The sequence below is a fragment of the Melopsittacus undulatus genome, chromosome 2, assembly GCF_012275295.1.
Source record: "Melopsittacus undulatus isolate bMelUnd1 chromosome 2, bMelUnd1.mat.Z, whole genome shotgun sequence".
NCBI lineage: Eukaryota > Metazoa > Chordata > Aves > Psittaciformes > Psittaculidae > Melopsittacus > Melopsittacus undulatus.
Window position 1 is genome coordinate 60,570,740 of NC_047528.1, and position 24,805 is coordinate 60,595,544.

At 41.1% G+C, this 24,805-nt stretch overlaps 1 protein-coding gene across 1 annotated transcript in view; it reads left to right on the forward strand.

The window, feature by feature from the left end:
- The first annotated feature begins 591 nt into the window (after nucleotides 1-591).
- The window catches only part of TMEM255B (transmembrane protein 255B), a 63,747-nt gene continuing 39,533 nt past the window's right edge, over nucleotides 592-24,805 (forward strand). The window contains exons 1-4 of the mRNA XM_034074580.1: nucleotides 592-691; nucleotides 3,004-3,057; nucleotides 7,617-7,759; nucleotides 12,367-12,429. Of these exons, the coding sequence (XP_033930471.1) occupies nucleotides 631-691; nucleotides 3,004-3,057; nucleotides 7,617-7,759; nucleotides 12,367-12,429 (321 nt within the window). The 5' untranslated portion in view covers nucleotides 592-630. The remainder of the gene's footprint in view (nucleotides 692-3,003; nucleotides 3,058-7,616; nucleotides 7,760-12,366; nucleotides 12,430-24,805) is intronic.

A 24,805-nucleotide genomic window follows, 5' to 3' on the forward strand; every position in this document is an offset into this window, starting at 1 on the left:
AAGTGGCAGGATCTGCTGTGGGAATGAAAACTGAGACAGGAGAGAGAAATAGTGAGGTTGAGAAACTGATAGACACCACACAAGAAAAACAATGGCCCTACGGAATCTCCTGAGTATTGATGCTGCCTGTCATAGCCCTTGCATTCCATAACCTATGTCTCTGAGATGCCTGGCTTTGCTACAAATTTTATTAGTATTTCTGGTTGTGGTAGCATTTGACTTCTGATTGGTATCGATATTTTAAAAAAAGGGGAAGCAGAAAGCTGAAAGGAAAGCTTCATCTCCACCGGGTGACGAATTGGTCCCCTGCCTTAGGCCAAGAACAGATCAAGAAGACAAACCAAACCCGGAACGTAAAATGAATGAAGCTATTGATCACTGGGCAAACAGTGACCTAGGCTGTGCTCCTCCGTCCCCCCACCCGCCCAAAGGTCAGCCTGGAGATGACAGCACAAGCAGAACGAGCTGCCGGTCCGGCGCCACGAAGCGATCGCCGCCGCGGGCAGCGCCGCTCGCCCCGCCCCGGCCCCAGCTGAGCTCCCCCGCGGGGCGGACCCGCCGGCAGCCCGCACCCCGCGGCCAGCACCGGCCGTGGTGAGGCGCGCAGCGGCGCGGAGGTGTCCGCGGACGATGATGGCGCCGCAGCCCGCAGCCGCGGTGTCGGGTCCGCTGGCAGCGCTGGACCCTACAGGTGAGCCCCGACACCTGCCCCGCGGCAACTTCCCTGCCCCGCCGAGGGCGTGAGCACCCGGGATGCGGCGGCAGAGCGAGAGCCGGCTGCGGGGGGCGGGCGGGAGAGGCTGCAGGGGAGCAGTGGCTTCACCCGCCCCGGGAGGCGAAGCTGCCGCGGGTCCGGCTGCTGGGCTGGAAAGGCGCAAGCGGGGACTTTGCCCGGGCTGTGTCCTCAGAGTGGGACACTGGGAGGTTTCAGATCGAGATTGCTAGTGCGGGTCGTGCTGTCTCTCTGACTCACTGGGGTGTTTTTAAACACCAGCTCTCTGGAGCTGTCTGCCACGCTTTATGAGCTGCTGTGCTGATGGTTTAACGATAGTACGAATAACCGCACATGGGGCGTTAACAGAAAAATTAATGTGAGAGATGCCCTTATGTGCTGGATAAGAAAGGGCAGGTGCTGTGCTGGAGCAGGTGGCAGTGTGAGCAGGTGCAGAACTGGCTGGGTCAGGCAGGGGCTGTCGAGGGGCTGTAGCCCTTCAGTGGGTTCTCATCCGGCTTGGGTTTCTTTCCTCCTGCTTGTACTCATGTAGTGGTTTGCTGCTAAAGCGGTGTGCTGGTTGTATTTACAGTGTACCGCCTGGAAAATAAAGACATGCGCAAAAGAAAGGACAAGTATTTCATTTTTCCAATGAAATTCATTAAAGTTGAAAAATACAAAGTTTATTGATAGGAATTACTCTGTGTAGTGTTTGGAAGGATAAACACAGACTTTGCCATGTACCCAAGTATCTTTACAGCCAGTTAAGATAATGCATTAGGTCTTACCTTTTTCCCTTCCAAGTTTAAGAAAAAAAAAGTATTGATGTTGAAAAGGTAGCAGTGGAAGATATGCTTTTAAAATACAGTCAGCAGAAAAAGAAGAATCTGTATGCTAGCTTTAAACTAGTAATTAGCTGCTCTTTCAATTATTTATTAGAGAAACAATTGCTGCCGAAGCAATGAAGTCATAGTGATACTCCACAGTATCACTTACTATGGCTACACTACGTAACAAGGCTTGGGGAATTAGTTTTTTGTTTGGTTGGGTTGTTTGGGTTTTTTTAAATGGAGTTGTGAAAGAGCACAGTAGTGTTTCCTATGGTCTTGAATGTGTAACACACTCATAGATTCTTCATCAACAAATTCATAATAAAGATAAGACATGGGCCTGATAAAACCTGTGGTCTTGTGGCTTGAAACAAATGCTGTTGCATCTGGTGTAATTAGTTCAGCACTCTGGACAAGTCAGGCATTTAATCAGAAAAGTGAAACCAGTCACCACCAGCAGGTATGAATATCTCTTTCAAATACCTCAGTCCATCACATTTAATTTTGGGATGCAATGTAGGATTAATTAAATCTTGCTGGCATAAACCATTTTTGAAAATACACAATGAAAACTGTAGCTGAGAGAGGTGGCACTGAAGTGAGCACTGCAGCAATAAAAAATTATTAATTTAGCTCCAAAGATCTTCCCTTAAATATTTTTCTCAATAGAAGCAAAGCAATGGATGCTTTTTGTACTACACTCCTCTGTTTATAGTGAATTACGGCTGAAATTGTCTTATATGTGGTTAATGCCACTCCTTGAAATATGTCAATACTTTCAAATAATATTCATTAGGTAATAAAAATGCACTGTGCTTTCTGCTACAAAACTTTCCTCCCTCTTCTCATATTAGGATGCTAATTTACATTGGGCTGGGGCACTTATTTGAAATGAGTGTTTCCATTTAGATCACCTTAACTAGATCAAAGAGGAAGGTATGAAACTGTGTGGTGTTATTATTCAGCAAATGTGATTGTGATCCCTGCAAACTGCTACACCCTGCAACAATTCTTTCCTTGTCAAACATCATTCCACACTTTTTAACAAACTTTATGATGTTTAAAGCTGGATTTTAAAAGGAGTGGTGAAGTTAGCAAAGCATAGTTGCCTTGGTTTAAATGTAGACCTTTTTTTTACTTAAATTGCAGGCCATAATGTAAGTTTTTCTCCAAGGCTGAGAGATGCTCATTCACTCTATTCTTTCTTTCCCTTGAACCCTGGATGCATTCCATACCATGTTTCACCATGAACTTGTTCATTCTCCTTTTAAATTCACCCTTTGCTTCATTCAAATCCAGGCCCTACCATTCATCATTAGATCCACCACTTTGCTTTTTACCAGCAGTCTGATCTGTCCCCTCCCCACAAAACCATTCATTTTCCATAGTCTTCCTACAAATTGAATTTATCCCCCAGCTATCATGAACAGAGCATTGTAAATGTAATTTTGTCTCCTGCAGCTGATGAGCGAACACGAGATTTTGCTGAGTCCAGCAGAACTTGGTCTTCAGCAGGTATTTTTTTTCTTTTTTACTCTCTAGAGGGTGATCTCAGTGTCTCTCCTCATGTGCCTTTCTCTGTCCCAAGGAGGCAGCAGTCTGGTGTCTCCTTGTTCTAACAGTATTCTCTTTCCTTTCTTTGGGGTAGCAGGGCTGAGTGGGTTGAGCAGGTACTTTGCCTGACAAAAGCAAAGCAGGGAGTGTTTCTGTGACTGTTCTTTTTCATGCACAATTTAAGTCTATGCCACGCACAGCACAAGCCAGTGATGTGGAAGCAACTTTACCTCTCTAATTTATCTCCCAGTTTTTACTGTAGTGCCCATTGCTACCGCATCAAAACTCAGTTAATACTTTACTGACAAAACTGCTGAAGAATATTGCCAATAGAAGGTAATAGCATGTTCACATCCTCTGCTGACCTCAGCCTCAAGCTAATGCTAATAAGGGTATGACAAGAAGTTTTCTTCCTACATGCTTGATTTTTGGCATGCTAGAGATAAGAATTTGAAGCTATAACTAAACTGGATTAAGGTCCAAACTAGAAGTTTATAATGTTCATCCTGAATCATTATTAAAGAAGTTAAGGGGCATAAATGTCAAAATTATTCAGAGACACACTTCAGTATTGAAAAATTGGAAAGTCAATAGCCTGCATTAACTGTTGCCTGCATTACAGAAGCATCAGCCTACAGGAAGGAAATTCAGCCTAGAAATACTGACAGCAACATTTCCTCTGTTCTTAATTTAACTGCTATTCTTGTGTATGGTCAGCCTTCTGTCCAAGCCCTGTCACAGGGAGTGTCAGGGAAAAAGGTTGGGCCAGCCCCCCCGGCCTGTGCTGTCAAGAGGGCTCCTGAGGGAATAGTCTGGCATTGGGTTTTGGATGGGAGATGTATTAAAAACAAATCTAAAAAGCTGCATGGCAACTGCTACAAACATCAGTAAACAAAGACTGGACAGATCTTGGGAGCCAACATGACCAAAATAGCAGAAGGAAGCTAGTAGCAGGAACGCTTTGCAGCTGTAGCCTTTTTCATCTGATTTACAAATATTCCTTAGGCCTCGCAATATACTGGTGACGTATGTAAATGCAATTATACACAGTTTGATACACAGCAAAGATTTTTATTGACATGATTAAGGAAAGTCTGACAGCTAGAGCAGAAATCAATTTAGTCCCAGTTTCTACTGTCTTCTCAAGAATATGGCAACCCTTGAGAGCAAGGTCTTGCGTTTGCTCCAGAAGGGGCCTTTTCTACACTCCTGCCTGTAAGTTATCTCTCCTAAGGGTGGAGTTTATAGCTAACTACATGTAGCTATGAGTTTCCAAATGAGTATGAAAAAGAAGAGATGTGGTTTGATGTTTGCCTCTGATTTGAGATGCAGGTGGTAAAACACTGTTGAATGTAAGAACTGAAGGGTATCACATACATAAACGTCTTCTGGCATGGTTAAATTTCAAAATCAAAATGTAGTTCAGTAAAAAAAAATTACCCTATAAATAATGACTTTCTTTTCTGGTCTAGCTCACTAAATCCACATCTGATTTACTCCAGTTATATACTAAGAACATGCTTTATCCAAGATAATTTGAAGCAAACTCAGTCTGGGCAATCAGACTCATGTCTTTCTTTTCTACACATCATTGCTGATAATCAAAACTCTAGAGGACAGGTTGCACCCTTAATCTATCTCCATGCAATCTGATTAACATTTTCCAGTACAGGTGTTAATTTGAGAAAGATGTGGAGGCTTAGCTCCTCCAGCACTTTTCATAAAAACATTCAGTGGTTTCAGAAACGCTTGGCTGAGAATCATCTGTCCCATTGGCTTTCAGAAGGTTTGTGTTCCTACTTCCTTTTAGAGTATGTCTACACTGCAGTTGTAGTTTCATAATCAATATGAGCATACATACCCAAGCCACCTCTAGCCTAACCTTGATTATCATAGAACCCTAGAGTCTTAGAATAATTAGGGTGGGAAGGTTCCTCAGGAGGTTGCTCAAAGCAAGGTTGACTGTGAAGTCAGACCAGGTTTCTTGGGGCTTTTTTGATTGATCAAGGATGGAGACAGCACAACCTCTTTGGGCTCCCTGTTCCAATGCTCGACTGTCCTCATGTTGATTTTTAATTTTTTTCTCCTCCTATAACCAGTCTGAAGTTCTTTGTATTTCAGTTTATGTCACTGTCTTCTGTCTTCCTGCCGTGCACTACTGTGAAAAGCCTGAGTCTGTCTTGACAGCCACCTCTGGTAGCCCAGCCAAAAGCCCTATCATCTCCAGGCTGAGCAAACCCTGTTCCTTCAGCCTCTTGCCATACAGGGAGTGCACCAGGCCCTGACCTTTTCTGATGTCCTCTGTTGAATTTGCTTCACTTGATTTCCCTCTGAACCCAGCAATCTAGCTAATTTTTTTAACCATGTGCTTGTCCGCCCATCCAGGCCATGATATCCCAACTGGTTTATGAGAATGTTATGGCATAGCACGTTAAAAACGTGGCTACATTTAAAATAAAAGACATCCATGGCTCCAAAAGTCCAGTCATTTTGTCATAGCGGGCAGCTGGGTTGATCAGACATGATTTTGCTCTATTAAATCCATGGTGATTGTTGCTAGTCACCTTTCCCTTATGTGCCCAGAAATATCTTACAAGAGAATTTGCTCCATGTTTTTGGTTCCAGCTTCCCAGGATCCAAAGTGAGGTTGATAGGGTTGTAATTCCCCAAAATATCATTTGGGCTTCTTTTAAAGATAGGTAGAGCATTTGCCCTTCTTCAGTTATTGGGGATTTTCTGATCTCCATGAATTTTCAAAGATGATAGTGTGGTAAGTGCGTCAGATTTTACTTAAAGTTCCGTAGAGATATTGAATGAATCTTTTTAGGCTTTGGGAAGGGCAACTGATCTGTGGAGTTACAAGTCTGAAGTCTGCTTTCCCCTCTTGGCCGTGTGAACTGGCTTCTTTGAAAGAACTGCCTTTAACCCCATACACTTGATGAACTGATTAATAATGATGATCCTCTCTGTTTCCATGTCCCAAGTGACCTTCCATGGATTAACAGGGAATTGCCAGAGGCAGACAGCTGGGACACAGGCTAGAGGGGAGATGTCTGGAGAGTCTTATGAATTATTTCTTGATCTTTAGCTGGAAGACTTTGTACATTACTTGCATAAGCTCAACATATGATATTTATCTTCAGCAAAGATGCTTGCATTTCACACTGAAAGACTGGAATCATTTTGTTTGGTTGTTCTACTGGGGAAATGTCAACAAATAGAGATTTTTATTATAAATGCATTTATTAATTGAAATTACTTGAGTTGGTTTGCAAATATGACTAATCTAGCCTGGCTTTTGAACTGTAACAAAGTTACCTGACTTTAAACTCAAGTGACTCATTGCAAATGGTTTGTGCTTGCTTTTTTACTTTCCTGCATTGCCCCTGCTTTTGGTTACAGCAGCACCCTCAGAGTCTGATCCACACAAGGCTGCCTTCCCCTGTCACCTACTGCTCCCTGGTGAGGGCTGTTCCCTCCAGGATTCAGTGTAGCATCACAGCCTCTGCCTCATCCTGAGATATACCCTCAGCTTCATGAGGCCACAAAGGGGAGAGACATTGCCACTGTTCTCTTGTGTTCTTTATGGAGCTCCATGCTGCCCACTTACAGCCTGGGGTGGGATGGATCCCATGGCCCAGTGCTCCAGGGGTGATCCTGCACACTCCTGCCTTACCATTCAAAGCAAAAACACCAGAAAGGGGGACTATAGTTTGAGTCATTGGGTGCCTGTTGTTAGTTAGGGTCATGTAGCATAGAATCACAGAATGTTTTTGGGTTAGAAGAGAACTTAAAGCTCATCCAGTTCCAACCCCCCTGCCACGGGCAGGGATACCTTCCGCTAGACCAAGTTGCACAAAGCCCTGTCCAGCCTGGCCTTGAACACTGCCAAGATTCTGTTTTGGATATCTGAATCCAAATCCCACTGATACTGAATGTATTTCACTAAGCAGCTACTGGTTTTAAAAGGTCATCCCATGTATCACTCCCTGGTCAAATTTGTTACAGCTTTCCCTCAGAGATAGATTGGCTTGCTTACTTCAGTGAGTATGAAGATCACGTTCGTTTTCATGAGGGTGTGCAGAGCTTCTACTCATCTTGTCTAAAATATGAATTTTTATGTTCTGTCCAGGCAGAGTCACATTGGTGCTTCATGTAGGTAACCACCTAGGGCCTGCAGGATCTGACTTACGGATGTGAGCAATACTTAATTATAGATGTTGCTGAAGATAAGGTGTAATTATCATTGTCACTGACTTTCAGTTCAGCTTAATAAAATCTCTTCTCATGCATGTACTCGATGCGTGTGCATTAAGCTATGCTGAGCTCTATCTAACTGTGTTTTTTAATTCCTTCTGTTGTCTGCCAGCAATTTTCCTTAGTGGGAGAACAAAAGCAGGTTACCAACAGAAAAGATTAAAAAAGGAGATCTTTTGGTATTTTGTATTTATTCTGCCATGATCACAATGAAAATCTCTTCTATTTTTTTTTATTTCTTTTTTCCTCCCCACTTCCTACAGGACAATTTGCAAAAAGGAAGAAGACTTCGCTTTGGTTCACAGTCTCTCTGCTGGTAGTGTCTGTTTTCATACTGACCATAGGTCTGGCAGCTACTACAAGAACAGAAAACGTTACTGTGGGAGGCTACTACCCAGGCATTGTTGTGAGTACAGAAACCTATTTTAGATTATTATGTACAGAGATAATAGGTAATAATTCAGAGAAATTATTATCAGTTAGATATGGGAAGCTCTGATAAAAAAGACCAAATCAACAACCAAACAAAAACCCCAACCCTGAACAGTCCTGTTGCATTTCACAGGAGAGACATGTGTCTCTGTTTTGATCTCTTTCTAGTGTGTGTGATAAGGTAGGGGGTTAAAGTCTGTTCTTTTGAAGTGCCAGAGGGGGAAGGCTGTTAAGGGGCAGAAGTGGGGCAAGGCTGCACTGCACAGCAGTATGCTTGGTACAGCGTACCTGTGCTTGACTTCCCACTGGTCTCTATTGGGTGTATAATTTACTGGGCAGGAGGCATGGGATAAATTCAAACAACCTTTTAGAGGTTTACTGTTTTGATTGCAGAAAGATCCACTGTGCTCTCTTGTCCATTTGCCCAGAATTTTGCTGGGTTTATCACAGGGAAAGCCCTGTGGATGGACATGTGGAAACTTCTCCCTGGAGCCTGCCTAACATCCTCTTGCACAGTCTTGCTGCTAGTCCTCTTGTACAAGATCCTCTTTCAAAATCTTTAGTCTTGGTTTTGCCTCGGGAACTGGCCATTTAAACATGTTCCTTCACTGGGCACAAGATATGAGTTGCATCTACTTTGCCCTGTGGTGCCTCTATGACTTCTGATGAGGGCTAGCCCTGTCAGATTCTTGTCAATTCAACCCCCATGGCCCATTTTGATCTCAGAACAAGGGACTGTTCATATCCAAAAGCATGAAACCCCCCAGAATCAAAACCCCCAACATTTTAAATACCCAGGCAGTGATGTGAAAAAGACAGTATGGGCAGCAAATTAAGAAAGGCCCATCTGCATCATTTGGTCTCCCCAAGCTAGCCAAGAGGCAGAGTGCAAGGGGAAGAAAGAAATTAGTGTAGTTAGGAGCCTGCTTAGGTATGTGACTTTACCACTACCAAAGAGTGTTGTAAAGTACTGTTATGTCTTGTTCTCTCTGGAATGAAATGCACAGAGAAGATGGATATGTGTATTTTAATACTGTGCATACATTTTGCATTTCCATTAATAACTGGTGAGTTACAACTGTTCCTCTTGAGCAAGTCCTCTTCTATCTTAGTGTCATGTTAGAACTGTTCCTCCTAAGCAAGTTCTCTTATATCTTAGTGTCATGCTGAGAATAGGTCTTTCAGAAAGATAATTTTGGAATAATGATCTATAAGGAGTCGTGTTTTAAAAATAGAACAAGAAGTAGTTCCAAGAATAAAACCTTGAAAGAATGAATTTTCCTTTCATTAAGCTAAAATAGATTAATTTGAATTAAAATCATTTAGAAGACTGTACTACCTGCATTTGTTCCCTAGAAAGAAGTTTGGTTTTTAAACTGTTGCCTTTAATAAGTGTAATAGGTAATAAACCCATGTGCACAGACCAGGTTATTTCAGCATTTAACTTCTTTTAGGAATAACAAAATGTCATTAATAACCAGATAGAATAGCTAGAATGTATCGGAATGCTTTGAAAACAAAACCTTTTCTTAATCATCCCCCCTCAAAAGATTGTGAGGGCTAAATAATTTTCATGCAATTCAGAATGTTTGTGCACATGAGGGGTTATTGAAGTAACTGAGAAAGGGTGATGGGTGTTGTCAGTTTAAACTTCATTAATCCACTAATACTACAAACCTTTAGCAGGAGTTAAAGGTGCTATGCAGACCTTGCATGATATCTTGCCAAAAGCCTTGACAATGGTCTCTGACGGCACTGCTACGTTCGTGCCTCATTGCATGTGGCCTCCAACGCAGCGTTGGCAGATGGACCATGGGATGACCTCTCCTTTGCCAGTCAGCAATCAGCCGCCTCTTTCGGGATGAGCTGACCCTCAAAAGGTGCTTCTCTTTGCTGGTGACAGCAGGGGGAGCTTAGAAAAGCAAGACAGAGCTGATCACGCACTTTCAGATACCTAAAGCTGGGGGCGAGAATGTGACACTATATATTTAACTACTGGGCTCAAAGAAAGGAAAGATGATGAGGTCAGACTGTTAATTACAGTTGAAAATAAGATCTAGTTCTCATGGAATCCAGTAGCAAAATATTAACTTCAGGGGTGGCAGGTGAGATCTAAATCACCACTGACCTTAGGTAAAGGATCTTTGTCTTAAAACCCATGCAGAATTAGGGTGTACCTTGCAAAGCCCTACACAGGTGAATAAGACTATCCACTTGCATAGATTTACTTGCATGTAGAAGCATTTGCAGAGCAGGGCTTCAGGGCTACGTCCATAATATAATTTGGGCTTCTGCTTCCTTCCCACTGGCTTTAAGAAATAGGTGCCTTAATTTCTTTGCATACGTGGTCACTTGCTATTTGTTTTGGAAAAGCCATTTTTATAAATGCATCTTTATAGTGCTAGGTATTATCTGCATTTATGCATCTAAAATAATTGAACATAAAATATTTCTGTGTGTAGATGAGTTAGTGTAATGTTCCGCTTGGGAAAGTGTCTGCATTTAGTAGGTTATTGCTTGATCATCTGTTTGGGTTTAGGAATGTCTTTGTGGAATGGACTGCAAAGCCAGACAGAGTTGGATCTTCTTCAGCCTCACTTCCTTATAAATATTGTTTATACTTTCATGTCACTTCTCTATGACCACTGCTTTTATTATTTTCATTTGCTATTTTTATAGTGCTTCAACCAGGAGTCTACAGGGTCCAGTTGTCCTAGTCACCATACTGATCTGGACTCCCATTCCCAACCCGAATAGCCTATTGTCTAAACAGACAAAAAAAGGAGTGCACATGACTCTAAACCAATCTCAGCAATGCCATGGCTTACATTGTGATCTCTATGGTTCTGTTTCTTCTGATTTAATTGTCATTGTTCAGAATTTTCTCATTTTTTCTTCACATAGGTAATATTAACCTGTTCTGTGTCCCCTGCATCAGCCATAAATGGGGCTTTATGGATTGCTCCCATTGGCATGAGAAATGGGGCTTAGAACCACGTGTCATTTTGATGTAGTTATCTTAATTTACAAAGTTGCTGTCCCCTGAACAAAGTGGCCTTCTTCATAGTTCCAAGTGTCTCTCTTATTCAGCTGTCAGCATGGATATTCTTGCTCACTCTTTCAAAGTCTCTGATTTTAGTCCTTGTGCCTCCCTTTCACATAAATCTTCCCAAAGCATTCAAAAGCAGCTCTCTTTTCCCTTCATTTGCTTTCTTGAGAGGGTATGATGGATTCCTGTTGTGATACTGAGCAAGTAAAGTGCTTCCAGAGGATGTTCTTTCTGCTGTGAGCAGTTGTGCATAACAGCAAGGAGTTACAGACATTGCTTAAGCCCTTGGCTGGGACATGTTGTCCTTAAAAACTTAACTTGTACTTGGAGGAAAGGTTCTGAACCATACTTGGGGATCTTGTTCCAGAAAGGGCCTTAGGTTCCTCAGCCCCATCATGCCCCATCCATGGATAGGTTGGGTGGGAGCTGAGGAGGTGACTAGGAGTGAGTCTGGGAATGTCAGCCCTAGTGAAGAGCACAGCAAGGAGTGTGGAAGTGAAGTGTGGCTGATACTGAGGTTACCGTGGGGCACTGTGTGGCCAGATAAGTCAATGTTTTTTCCTGTTGACGCCTGCGCTCCTGCTGCGGCTGTTTCTGAGTCTGTGGCCAGTCACCTCTCAGGTGTGTGGCACCAGGAAGACCCTTTTTCTCCAGCCCACATACGCCTAGTGGGAGTGCTGTCTGCAGGAAAGTCTAATGAATGGCTGGTCTTGTCTGTTGCCAATTTACCTCATGTTAACCATGAGTCCAAGGAGTTTCTACCTCTTCCAGCTTTCATGGGCCCATCATAAGGAGGGCACTTTTCCTGTCAGCGTGGTGCTGAAGCAGTACTTGTAGGAACAACAAGGCCAGCTTACTCCAGTGTCCCTTCCTTTCCTCTCTCCTGTGGCTGTTGGTGCTGCAGCTGACTCATGCTGAAATTAACTGTACCAGTCCTTTTGCCATTGTAGTGAGGACTTTTGCTGGAATATGTGATAGTGTTTAGTCATTAAAGTCAAACAAAAACAGTCCTAAGGGTCTGAACTTGGGTTACCTGCATGACAGAAACATGTACATTTTTCGAGGAAAACACGTTGCCTCCGGTTGCCTAAAGCTTTTCAATTTTCCAAAATAATGATATATGGGCTAAATGTAAGTGTTCTTTTCTCTCACCTTGCTTAATTTTTAAAAAGAGCTTAAAACTATGTGACTATGGTTAACAGTAGACAGGTTATAGAAACATGTCTCTGCAGGCTTCTGTTTAGTTCATGGAATCATAGAATAGTTAGAGTCAGAAAAGACCATAAGAACCTCTAGTTCCAACCCCGCTGCCATGGGCATGATGAGTTTTGCTCTGAATTAAAGAGCTGCAGTTGTGGTCATTCCCCATTACATTACATGATTTATGTCCTGCAGTAACTTCCACCCGTTCCCTTGACTCACCCAAGTTATCTCATCTGTATGATGCATCAGCTCAGATATCAACGTAATGCATTTGTATCTTGACCAGATAAGCTGACCTCATGTTTCTGTTGGTTTTGTTCTTGCCTTAGCTTGGCTTTGGATCTTTCCTAGGGATTGTTGGCATCTACCTGGTAGAGAACAGACGACAAATAGTAAGTAACAGCACTTTTCATTTTCTTTTTTTTTTTCATGTCAGCATGCCTTGAAAAGGACAAAAGCAGGGATTTCCCGTTGACTAAAAACGGCTGTATCTGACTTAAAATGTTAGTTTTTGTTTCACCATTTCTGAGACGTTTCAGAGAAGTATGAGTTGCCCACTGACTACATCTGTACAAGGCAAGGGATAGTCTGACTGCTGACAGAAGCAGCCTGCTCTTTTTTACTGAAGTACTTTGCTGCTGGCTTAGTGAGTTGAATCAACCAGGCAGGATCACATGTACCAGAGCTTGGCCAGGACCATGTAGCTGGGAAAAAGATGGAGAGAGAGACATAGAGCGCAGGTCATGTCAATTTTGGCAGGAACAAGCCCAACACAATCATATCAACAGTAACAGGTGACCTCTTCCTCTGCAATTTTAAGTCCGTAACACTTTCCTGAAACTGTATGTGTCAAAAAGAACTAAAAACCTGACAGCTCTGGCTGTCAAGATTCCCTGGCTAGGTCAGACATGATCTGACAATGCTGTGTAATTTGTATTTAGATTTAGCTTGGCTTTGCAAACCCCTTGCTTTTATTTATGTGAGGAAGTCTTTCTTGTGATTTCCAGTATTCTTCTTCATGAATGCAGCCTTATTCTCACTATTTGTAGACAGGTTTCTTTCATAATACCACTTTTTTTTGCATTGCCTTTAACTTTCAGCAATGTATTAGCAAGGATTCCCCTCTTCTAATATTTGTTTCTAGCTGGGTTTCCCAGAGGAATGATATTAAAAAAAGCCATGATGTTTGTGTCTTTCTCTGTTCCCTCTTCCATTTTTTGAATGTGTTGACCAGTGTCAGGTGAATTCAGCAGGGCAACAGGTTGTTCAAAGGTGTGCAATCCCTTCAAATTTCATGAAAATTCATAGGTGGATAGAGCAGAGACTAATTAATTAGTTGTCATATGGTGGTAAAGGCTGCAATGTCAGCTCACCTCTTATTAAACACTACAGAATCCAAATGGGACATGACCTGTGAGACAAAAATCTGCATCAGGCCAGGCCTCATTAATTTTGCTACTGACAAAACAGCTTACTTATTTTTAGGAATTATTGCCCTGATGTCTACATCAGAGACCAGGACAAACAGCAGGCTTTAAGTCGCAGACCCAGTGGTGGGCAGATGAAAATAGCTTTGTTTTTCACATCATTCATGCTACTTTACTAACAGGCATAACATTTTAGGGTTGTTTTATCTTTCAGCTTTCTTCTACTCAGCTTTAGTTTTCTATCACTTCTGTCCTTAGCAGAAAGTAAAATGACTGAAAAACACGTTAGGTGGGTAAGCAGTGGTTAAACTATGTAATACTCAATATTTTGTGTCATTTACACAAGGACTATGGAGAAATACGTGCCTGGTATGTTTGGTATTAGTACCTGTTTGCACATCCCAGCATGAAACAAGGAAAACTGCTTCCTACTAATTACACTTAGTGATGATCTGACTATTGAAAGATTGAGTTTCTAGGGAACAGACCAAGAAAATAACTAGAAAGCTTAATTGTGTGTCTTGCCTTGAGTACTATCCACAATGGGCTAAGCTTTTTAACACTGTCTTTGCAGAGGCTAAGCTGCTTGTTCTCAAAAGTTACAGAAATTAGATTGAAAGGGTTCATGTCATACTGAACTGAGGGCGGTAATTATTCCCTGGGGTGTAACTCTGTATATTTGCTTGAAAGGGTTTAGGGCAGCTTTACAAATTTGCAGTCATCAATAAGATTGTAAAGATTTATAGAAGCACAGAAATGTAACAGGAATATTGTAGTCCTGTAACTAAAAATTCTATGCACTGCAGCAGGACAAAAGAGGGTGGGAAGGAAAGGAAATTGTTTATTCAGTTGCTTCTATTTTAATGTGACTTTCTTTGAATAGTTACTGCAACATAATTTGAGTTTAACCCAGTGTAGCTCTGACAATTTTCTGGCTTTTTTTTCTTTTTTTTTTTTTTAATTTAAGATGAATGTAGATTCAGTTGCACTGGAAAAATATCTATTTTAAATTGACCTTTTCTTCCTTAAATATATTTATCTTTTTTGTCTTGAAGTTCTGTTTCCTTGTCACCTGTCCTCTGTAAATCCAGATATGTTTGTGGGTGATGAAATGCAAAGTGCAATATCAAATATGTAATGACTAGAAGAACTAGTACAGCAAAACCCCAGCACTCAATAAATGCGGGTACATGGTTTGAGAAAGAACAACAGCACAGTTAGGCAGAATGGACAATGTTCTGTTCTTAAAACACAACATTAATAATATTGCACCTCTTTGACCTCATTCTTGGCATCCTAGGGCCCACCTTGGAAGTTCAATGTGCTGACCAAGGTATAACCCTTAATTCAAAGGAACTTCTGCTTGCAGAAGCAGGCTCTGCCTCATTGACTAGCATGATTTCACTTCAGCTCTTAGCATTTGTGCTTTGCTCTGCTATGCAAAACTTGGCACCAGAAGAACAAAATTTCCCCTTGATTAAAGATTTGCACTGATTTGGTATGTTTTTAACTGGCAAACAGCAAAAATTGAAGAATTATATGTTGTTGTCCCTTTTTGCTTCCCTGTTTCCTGCAAAGCAGGTCATGGATTGAAGAACAGAGTACATATGCTGTTTTGTTCCAAAAGCACACTTAGTGCTAGATGGGTGGAAAATGTGATACTGCTCAAATTAAATAGATTTCATTGTAAAACATGAAGTGTCCTTGCTTGTTTCCTTGCTTGCCATCTCTTTACATTACAGTAAAAAGTATCTCCAATTAGAAAATGAGATGCTGAATATAAGTATAAAGGGGACAGAGAGGACAGGGAGGGGTTAGAGAAGCAGAAGTGACCCCTCAAAAGGTGTGAGTTAGCTCAGTGAGTTAGCTCACTATTTAGGATGAAGACAGTGGTCTGTAAAAGGTCTGAGACCTGAATTCATCCATTGCTGAGTCTTACTTGTTTTTTCTTCGTGCTAAGACACAGATAATTTTCTTTCTGACATATCTAGGAGATACTAGGATAAAAATCTACTGCTTAACTGGCTCAAACTGGTCCTTGACTTGTTTAGAGAGATGACTGTTGTGATTTTAGCGGAGAAGACACTGCATCTGACAAAAACAGAATGTGAAGACATGAGCGAAGTTAAAACATGGAGCTCTGCACACAAACAGAAAAGGCAAAGCTATTTCTTCAGACTTCTCAAGGGATGCTAAGCCTACATGCCTAAGTTTGCTTGCTTCCTTATCCCTGTCAACAATAATTGGATTTCAAATTAAGTGCTGAAAACCAACTATAGCAGAAGTTGGAGAAATACAGCAGTAATTTCCCCTCCTGTTTTTAATGGTAGACTTCCCTGACAGTGCATGCATTCCTACCCTGTGTTGAAAGGTGTGTGAGGTAGTATTTCAGTATTATCTCTGATTATTTTCTTGCCACTAGACTTTCATCTGTTTCTGAAGAAAAGCCTTGTTTTTAAAGGAGTTACATGTGTGAGCCAGTTTTCAGAAAAGCCAAACCCCTTTTTCTTTTCAAAATAGAAAATCTTATAAATAGATTAAGTCCATCATAAAGCGCCCAATGGACATTTTGTGTAAAGATAGGTGTTATTAATATGTACACCAAAAAAGGATACTGGTATGTATATACCTGTTCAAATTGTGTGCTTCATCTACCTCTCTAGGCAAATCAAACATCTGGAAGAAACTGAATTTAGTGCAGATTTTGATCAGAGATGCTAATTGCTGATGGATTCCATATTGCATATTAAGCTAATTAAATCAGCTTGTTCACATGGAGAGAAAAAACATTGAAATTCTGTAGATCTCCTGAGACTATCTTTGATGTTCTTGCACAAATAAATGGTGGAAGTCTTTACTGTAGTGCAGGGGAGATGCAGATAAAGTAAAGGCAATCTTGTCATTACCAAAGTAATGGTATTTCTCCTGTGAATTCAAGTGTCTGAGAAAGTCAACATCACTTCTTTTTTCCAATGAGTATCTTCTGTGTGCTCATATTTCATATAGTTCAGAAGAAAACAACACTGATGTAAAAATGATAATAATGGAACAAATGAGCAGTCATCCTTGTCTTTTTTAACACCTTTAACATCATTAAAATTGAAAAGACCTGCTACTGTATTTTCAGTCATAAATGTATGCTAGATTTTGTGGTGTGATCTAACTGCGCATTTCAGAAACAGACAAGGAGATTTATATAAAAATAATTCATAGGTTGACACACATGCTTAACTGAGGTTAAGATTGCCTCTTGTTTAGGTATTTGCATTCCTTTCAAAATACAACAGAATCTTATTAGCTGGTGTGATCAAGCAGCTTATTCTTTGAAAGTATCTTCCTGGTCTCTTATGCCTACTTCTCAGATCTCTGTAATGCGATGCCCTTTGGAGACAGTTCTTTCCTTAGGCTCTGGAGGGAGCCTTGAAGGGTGTTTTAGACTAGATTCTGGAGTTTCAGATAGCTAAAGTGTAGTAAGGAGAATCCTGTGTAAAGTGATTATTATATTGTTCTTTAATACTGAGGAGATTATAAAAGAGATCATACTATAACTCTCTGACTGTGAGTTTAGAGCAGAGCAGCCTATGTGTAGACTGTCTAGTCTCCTTTTGCGCTGTAAACATGGAGCAGTCTTTGTAATTAGCTGCCTTATTTGGCAGGAATCAGCTTTGTGATCCCTTTTTAATCCTTTTTGGGAAGGATTTTGAATGTGGTCTACCCATGGTATGGCTGGGAATTCTGAGTTATTCCTTGTAATGCAGGACAGCATTTAGCAAAAGTCATAGGTAGAAGTGAGATGAATAACTGGAGATGTTTTGAAGGCTGAGTTATTTCAGCTGAAGAGGAGGACAGGTGTACGTCTGTAGGTGTGAAAGCACCATCCAAAGTGAAAGCAAGTGAAATTCAAAGAAGAAAGTTTTATGGACAATAAAAATGTCAATGGTTGAAAAGTTTTTTGCTTTGTTTAATTATTTTACTGGGTATAACATTATGAGAGACATTTTACTTTTATTAGTATTACATATTCCATGAATGAAGGACTAAGTAAAATGTTTTGGAATTTCTTTTATGCAGTTCTTTGACCTTTTGGATTTAAAGTGAGGATTTTCAGTTTATAATAAATATGAATATGAATATCCACTGACACAGAGAAATCTTCCTTTCTCCTCTTCCCTCCTTTCCTTCTTCTTCTGTCTTGCCTGTTCCTCCTTCTCCTCTTCCTTGCCCCAGCCAAAACCAGTTTGTACTGGATTAGTGAGTTGAAATATTCATAGCAAAGTGAGCATCAGGCACAGCAAAAGTAACTGGGGGGGCTGCATGGCTGAGAGAGCAGTTTGTGGGAGGAGGGAACAAGACTTATCTCTTTTGCTAGGAATAAAGTGTTACATCAACTCACTATGCCATGACAACATTGTCTAAATGCTGTCAGTGAGTTAAATGCTGGAAGTATAAGTTTCCCCACAGTGTCTTGAGGGCTTTAAAGTTCAGGGTCTCAAAGACAAAAATAAATGCTCTCACTGTGTGAAGAAGGAAGTCTGAGGGATATTTCAGCTCCTGTCTGCCTCGTTCTTTATGGATCAGTATTTCGTATCACATATCTACAGGTCTATGCTTTCAGGTTTTAACGGTGCAGATTCATCACCTAGTCATGCAAATATATATATGTAAATATTATAACACATAAAAGTACTATGACATAACCATGTGTATATAACATGTAATATATGCTTACACACACATATATGTGCTTACAGCTGACATGAGCTGGCAAATAACCTGTCATAATGACAAAAACAACTATGCCACTATGCCACTCACACTATGCTGTATTGTGCAAAGTGCATTTTGCACTCCTTATAGGTGTGTCTATCAGGATGGTTTAGTTAGTAAAGCTATGATGGGAAATACAGTCATGTCTGTAGTGTTCTTTCTATTCCATTGTCAAGGCTGTGTCTTTTTTACATACCTAGACTGATGCCACCAACTTCATCCAGCTGTAGCCTAGCACAGTAGCTCTTTTCCTCTCATGCAATGCTATGCTGGTCTATTGGTTGTACCAGTCCCAGGTCTTACCTAGCCCAGGCTCTCCAGCCTGTGGCCTAACACAGCATTAGCCCAATCTTGGATGAGAAACTACCATGTTTTCATTGTCATCACTGGTAGAAAGAAATGGAGAATTTATTACAAAGGGAAAAAATAGGACAGAGAGTTTGGCTCCTATTTGAAGAGTTTTCTTGGCAAGCAGAATGGCTTTTTTTTTTTTGCTTCTGGAAGCTTAAATCCTATAGAAACAGAAGGTGTATGTGTGTGTGTATATATATATATGTATATATATACACATACACACACATATGTATGTGTGTGCATATATGAAAACACTCATGCACCAGCACAGCTTATTTTTGACACTCCATTTTTGTAAAGGCTGACACTGTTCTTTTGAGCCAGAGACTAGAGCCACAGATTCAATTTAAGTAAGTCCTCTCTCATAGTAAGTGGAAGTCTTTTGGGATGTGGTTCCTTTAAGATTTGTGTTTGGAAACAGCACGCAGAATTAAGTGCATAATAGGACGCTTTTTAACTGCCAGTTTGTTTTCTTGTGCTGTTTATGTAATGAAAGCATTACTGTCACAAGGCTGAAAAAAAAAGTAAACTTTATGACCCATGAAATGTGTTTGTGGAACAATAAAGAAATTTGATTACTCTTCCTAGCAAGCAGGAATAGGGGATAGAAAGTATTGGTAAGGAATTTAGGATAAGTGCTTATGTGTGCCTGGTGGAGAAGGTGAAGCAAGGGCTGTCCTATAAAAGGACAGGCAGTTTTGATCCTCTTGTTGAAGAATTTGATCAAGTTAAACAGATGAGTATCCCTGTTGGTCAAATACAGGCTTCCAGACTCTGCAGGTAGAACTTTGCTACATGGAAGTTTATAATTTAATGGTAATGTGTTTCTGATAAAGAGCATGAGTTTTTGTGTCTTGAGAAACCAGTGCAGTCACTGCAACCTGAAAAAGGATTTGTAAAGACACTAGCAGACTTTGGTGTAAAAAAAGTTCCTGCTGCTGAAGCAGTCAGCCACAGCAGTCTTGATCTATGTCAATTCCACCATTTTTTACCAGGAAGCATAAACTTCTATGACACATTATATGCTACTTATTTCTGGTTTATTGTTCTCATGCTGCTCTGAGCAGCTACCTCTGTCTAAGTGATGAAACGAGCTTGTTCCATTTTCATCAATAAAAGATGGATCCTTATAATGTCAGCACTGCTGATCAGTGCATTTAGATTTATGTTTCACTTTTGTCTGCTTTCCTTTTAATGCTGTATTTAGGTTTTGCTTCCTGACTATTTGATATCCTTAAATCCATAATCTTTTTTAACCGTTCTTAGATAAGTGCTTTTGTTGATGTTTGCAAGAGGGAATTTTTACTAGTTTAAAGTGCCTGCTGGACTAAGGCTTGTCTAGGCTGGTTCCAAGACCATTAACATTTCTCCAGCTGTTAAATCCAGATGACTTTTTTTTTCCTGGATAGCGTCACTCTCAGTCTTCATCAAATCCCAGGCACCCTTCTCTCCTTCCACATTACTCCCTTCCCTCCCTTGCAAATCCCTGTCAGATGACTGAAGGAAAGTTCTGAAGTGAGAAAGCACAAATCTGCACAGCTAACATCAAGGGAATGAGAGGAGTGTTGACAGGATGTTAGTTTTCGCAGCACTGATACTTCCTCATCTATGGTCCATCTGTAGCCAGTGCAAAAAAGACAAATGCCATCAGCAGGTAATTCATCCCATTCTACTGTGGATATAGAAGGTATCTGGAAGTGTCTGGATCTCCATTAACTACAGAGGAGCACAGATAACCACCTAAGACAAAGACTTATATTTTTTTAAGTAGCTAGAGTTATGTATGATTAGGTCTTCCCCTTAAGAGAATTTCCTTATCAGCTTCACCACATACAAGTCACCACAGTTGGTACCACCCAGCAGCCTGGATGAGAAGTACTGCTTCACTTTCGATGGAGCACCACAACATTCCTGTTTCAGAAATACATACTGGGGCATGCATAATTTTGTCTCAAAAGTCATCTGGAATCAGTTCATGTGATTTACCATGGAGTATGGAAACACACCTCTGTGAATTAAAAAGCTAAAACCCATATAGATTTAAAAAATATGAAAATGAATGAAAAATTGCATTGCCAAAAGACAGCCCTTGAAACAAAGTGCTAATCTGGGGGTGCCAACTCTGATTCTGAAAGTAATTTTGGAATAGGTGACAAGGAGAAAAATAAGGAGAAGATGGCCCAGGAGCGGTGTTGCCTGTAAAAATACAGTATACCTGAACTGCCCTTGGGAAACTCCATGTTCCTCTACCTAGCAGTAGGAACCTGAAGCAGGGGGAAAGGGTGTGATCATATAACTAATGCCTTATTTAATGGGCTGAAAGAAAAGTAGAGCAGCTATTTAAACAAATCTCTTTAAAAGCAGCTAAAACATGTATAGAACAGAGCTTGTATATTGCACCTGCTTGAACTAGAGAGGCTCAGTAATTAGAGCTGTGGTATCAGCTTAGACAAAGGAGAAAATACAGCAGTACTGGTTGAAACATCTGAGTGAAGCTAAGATTTCCTTCTAGCATTGCTGCTAGAAGGAAATCAGTAACTGTGGTATATTGTTACTGGGATATGAACAGGGGTGCTCAGATGCTGTGGGGGCTTAAAAGAGCACCAATGGTGAAACTAACCCTGCCCCAGGAAGGATGCCTTCTCTTTCTTGTCGTGGAGAATGTGAACCAAGTACAGTTCAGTGTTTCTGCCAGCTGTTTCAGTAACATCTGCTGTGGTCTAGTGGCAGGAACTCCTAAGACTCTCCCAAACTCCCAGGAGACCTGATAGTGTGTCATAAGTGGTGACATTTTTAACTGAGTCAAGACAAGCATTTACTCATCAGTGAATGAATTATATAAACTTTATATGTGTTCATTTACGCATATCTCAAATTTATTCTCTGATTGCAGTCTAACATTGGCTCCAGTTTGGAAGCTTGAGTGCACAGAAACTGCTTGATATAGGTTATTTCCTTCAGTAGATTGGTCATTCTAGTAAAAATTTGCTTATAAAAAAATGTTAAATAATTTCCTGGCTGTTTTAGGTCTGGTTTTGTAGCTGATATTAGATTATGAGAGAAGAAATAATATATTAATCAGGTAACCCTTCTCAATAACTTTGTCTCAAGTTTCATAATAGTTATTGGTTTAATTTCCGCTATTCTTTCATTGCTTTAAGATAAAAATACAGGAAAATTAATCTTTATTTCATACAGCAGCTTTCACAGAACCTACATCTTCAAATGCCTTAGCAGGTTAGAAAGAAAGACAAGTTACAGAAAGAGCAGTGCAAAGTGGATTGGTATAAATTACGGATTAATGCTCAAGGCAGCATTTCTAGAGGGTGAAATCAACTTCAAGTGAGAGACCTAGACAAGGGAACTGTCAGAGTTAACATACGAGGTTTTTATTTGAACAGTACAATGTTAAGGAAAAAATTTTCCATGCCACTTTTCTAGATAACTGGGGTTGTAATAGAGTTAAGTCACTGTGCTCAGCATCTGTGAGAACAGCACAGTCACTGCTAGCTGACAGGCAGAGGGAGAGGAGAGATGCTTTAGTGTGGATGGCTGTGGAAAACCTTTGAAGAGCTTAACAACAAGGGTACTAAGGAGTAGTTTTGAACCAGGGGCTTTCATCCACTAAAGAGAAAAGTGAAGCAAAGATGGCCATGTGAGCCATCTCCTGTTGTGGGACCCAGCACACACGTCACGCAACCCTAGGCATGTCTCAATATGGTCAGATGCTCATTTCCCCCATCTCCATAACTGACTGTCACAACAAACGGCACAAATAAAGTTCCAGATAACTCAGTAAGTCTATTTATCTGACCAGTAATGAAACAGTCCCTGTTCTGAAGATCTCCATGTGTGCCTGGGGGAGCTGGAGCAAGCAGGCTCAGAACCTGTGCTCCCTTTCTTGTCTTAACTGTGCTGCATAAGCCCTCTTGGGCTGGAAGAGAGCTGGGACCATTAAGTCCCCTTGCACATTTTCTGTTCATGGGCACTTCTGCAGTCCCTTGCCCTTGTAAACAGCCTAATTGTTGATTTATATGCAAAAGTTGAGCATCAGCACCACAGGAAAAGGAGGAAGCAATATGTGTTAACCATGCCTACATATGATATAAATTAACTGTATCTAAGGCATAGCAAAAGATATTGCAAATTCTGACCTTTATCATTCTGCCCTTCAGGATGTGGGGCAAGAAAAGAGATTTTCTGAATGAAAATACCACCTTTATTTTGAAAATTGATTTGATCTTGTTCTTTCTCCTTGGCATCATAATTGATACCTCTCACGGTTTCTGTGTTCTTTCCCAACATTTGTTTATCTAATTCTGCCTTTTTATGCATGTGAGGTTGCTTAAATTTCCCATGAGACCTCTTCCCTGCTTGTGTTAACACCAACTGGCCTTTTCATGTTGCTATTTTTATTAATTATCCCTGACACAATATTGGAAAAGAGCAGCCTTCTTCACAGGCAGTAAACCAAAATTCTCCTTGACCACAAAGAGCAAAATAACCCAGTCCATATAATTTATTCATTATAGCTAAGACCTAGCTTTTACTTCGATAATCCCTAGGAGTGCAAAGAATGTGAAACAGGTGAGACAGCCTAACAGCTGCTGCCAGCATTTCTACCTCCTTCCTCTTTTATCTTGGCCATATGGACTCATCCTCTCTTTTGCAATGGTTCTAGTGCTTGTCTCTCCCTAAAGTTGCCAGATTTAATTCATTTGGTGGAACAATTAGTTTTCTGCCTAGTGAGTGAATTGCACTGGCTTGCTGTGCACTTGGGCAAACACAGGAGCTGGTATGCAGGGATGCAACTCCTGGGGAGAGGGTCCAAGAGAGAGGGCTGGACAGCAGGGAACCAAACTAAGACAGGACAGTAAGGTGCCATTTCAGATGGCAGTGAGCAGTCACATAGGCTCAGCTCTGTGCCCTGAAGTGCTTTTAACAACAGTGAGAGGGAAGAAAATCTGAGTCAAAGATCTGTGTTGTTGCTGATAATATTCAAAAACATGTAACTGGACCTGCTGAATTCAGCAGTGATGGTACTGTGGAAAGGCTTTAGATTTCTAACTTGGTCACTTGATCTAAGCACAAAACTTGAGCTGAACACCTGGCAGCATCATGTGTGTAGCATCTTTGTGTGAAGGCCTTCCTGGTAATATAGGTATCTGTCATGGGCATTGGCTACATTATTAGGTAGTCATTAAGTGTATTACAGTCAGAAGCAAGTTACATGTTTATGCATGTGTCCTGGTTTGAGCAGTAGCAGTCATTTTTCTCCTTCTTGGTAGCTGGTGCAGTGCTGTGTTTTGACTTTCGGGCTGAGAACGTTTGCTGATAGCAAGTATGTTTTGAGTTACTGCTCAAATGTTTGGTTTGTCCAAGGCCTTTTCTGAGCTCATGCTCTGCCAGGGAGGAGGGGAGGCCAGGAGGAAGGAGAGACAGGACACCTGACCCAGGCTAGCCAAAGAGGTATTCCATACCATAGCACGTCATGTAACCGGGAGAGACCTGGAAGGGCTGGAGCTCTGGGGGGGACAGAGGAGGTATCAGTCGGTGCTCGGTCAGGCAGGGTGGGGTGAGTTATGCGTCAGTGGCTGGTGAGGTGTTGTATTCGCTTCGCTTGTTGTTTGCTTTATCATTATTATTTGTAGTAGTAGTAGCAGGAGTGATTTCTGTTATACCTTAGCAATTAAACCGTTCTTATCTCAATCCGTGGGGGCCACACTCTTTGGATTCTCCTTCCTAACTCTCCGGGAGTTGGGGGAGCAAGGGGGGGAGTGAGTGAGCGAACTGTGCAGATTTGGTTTAAACCACGACAGCATGGGATCCCAGTCCTTCTCTTTCTGAGCTGTACCAAAACTGGTGTTCTTAAAACAGGAGACATTTTGTGCTTATTTTTCTTCCCTCCTTCACCTAAAAGCCAGTCTAGGATGCAGTTTTTCAGGCCTAGGTTGGGTAGTCATAGAAGTCTTCCATCATTACGAATTTGTGTCATTGTGACTAGTGCTACGACTGGAATTGGCATTAATGAATTATGAATGTGACATAATCCCATCTCCAGTGCGACAACAGAGCCGCAGTTACAGCAGTGAAGAACTAACATTTGGAAAGAGTAAGTTGGCAGGCCATATATTGTGAAGCACATAACCTGGTGTAGTGAGAAACCCCGTAATTAGCCCAGTTGTGAAAACCTATATAGTAGGAGCCTTGCCTGAGCTGA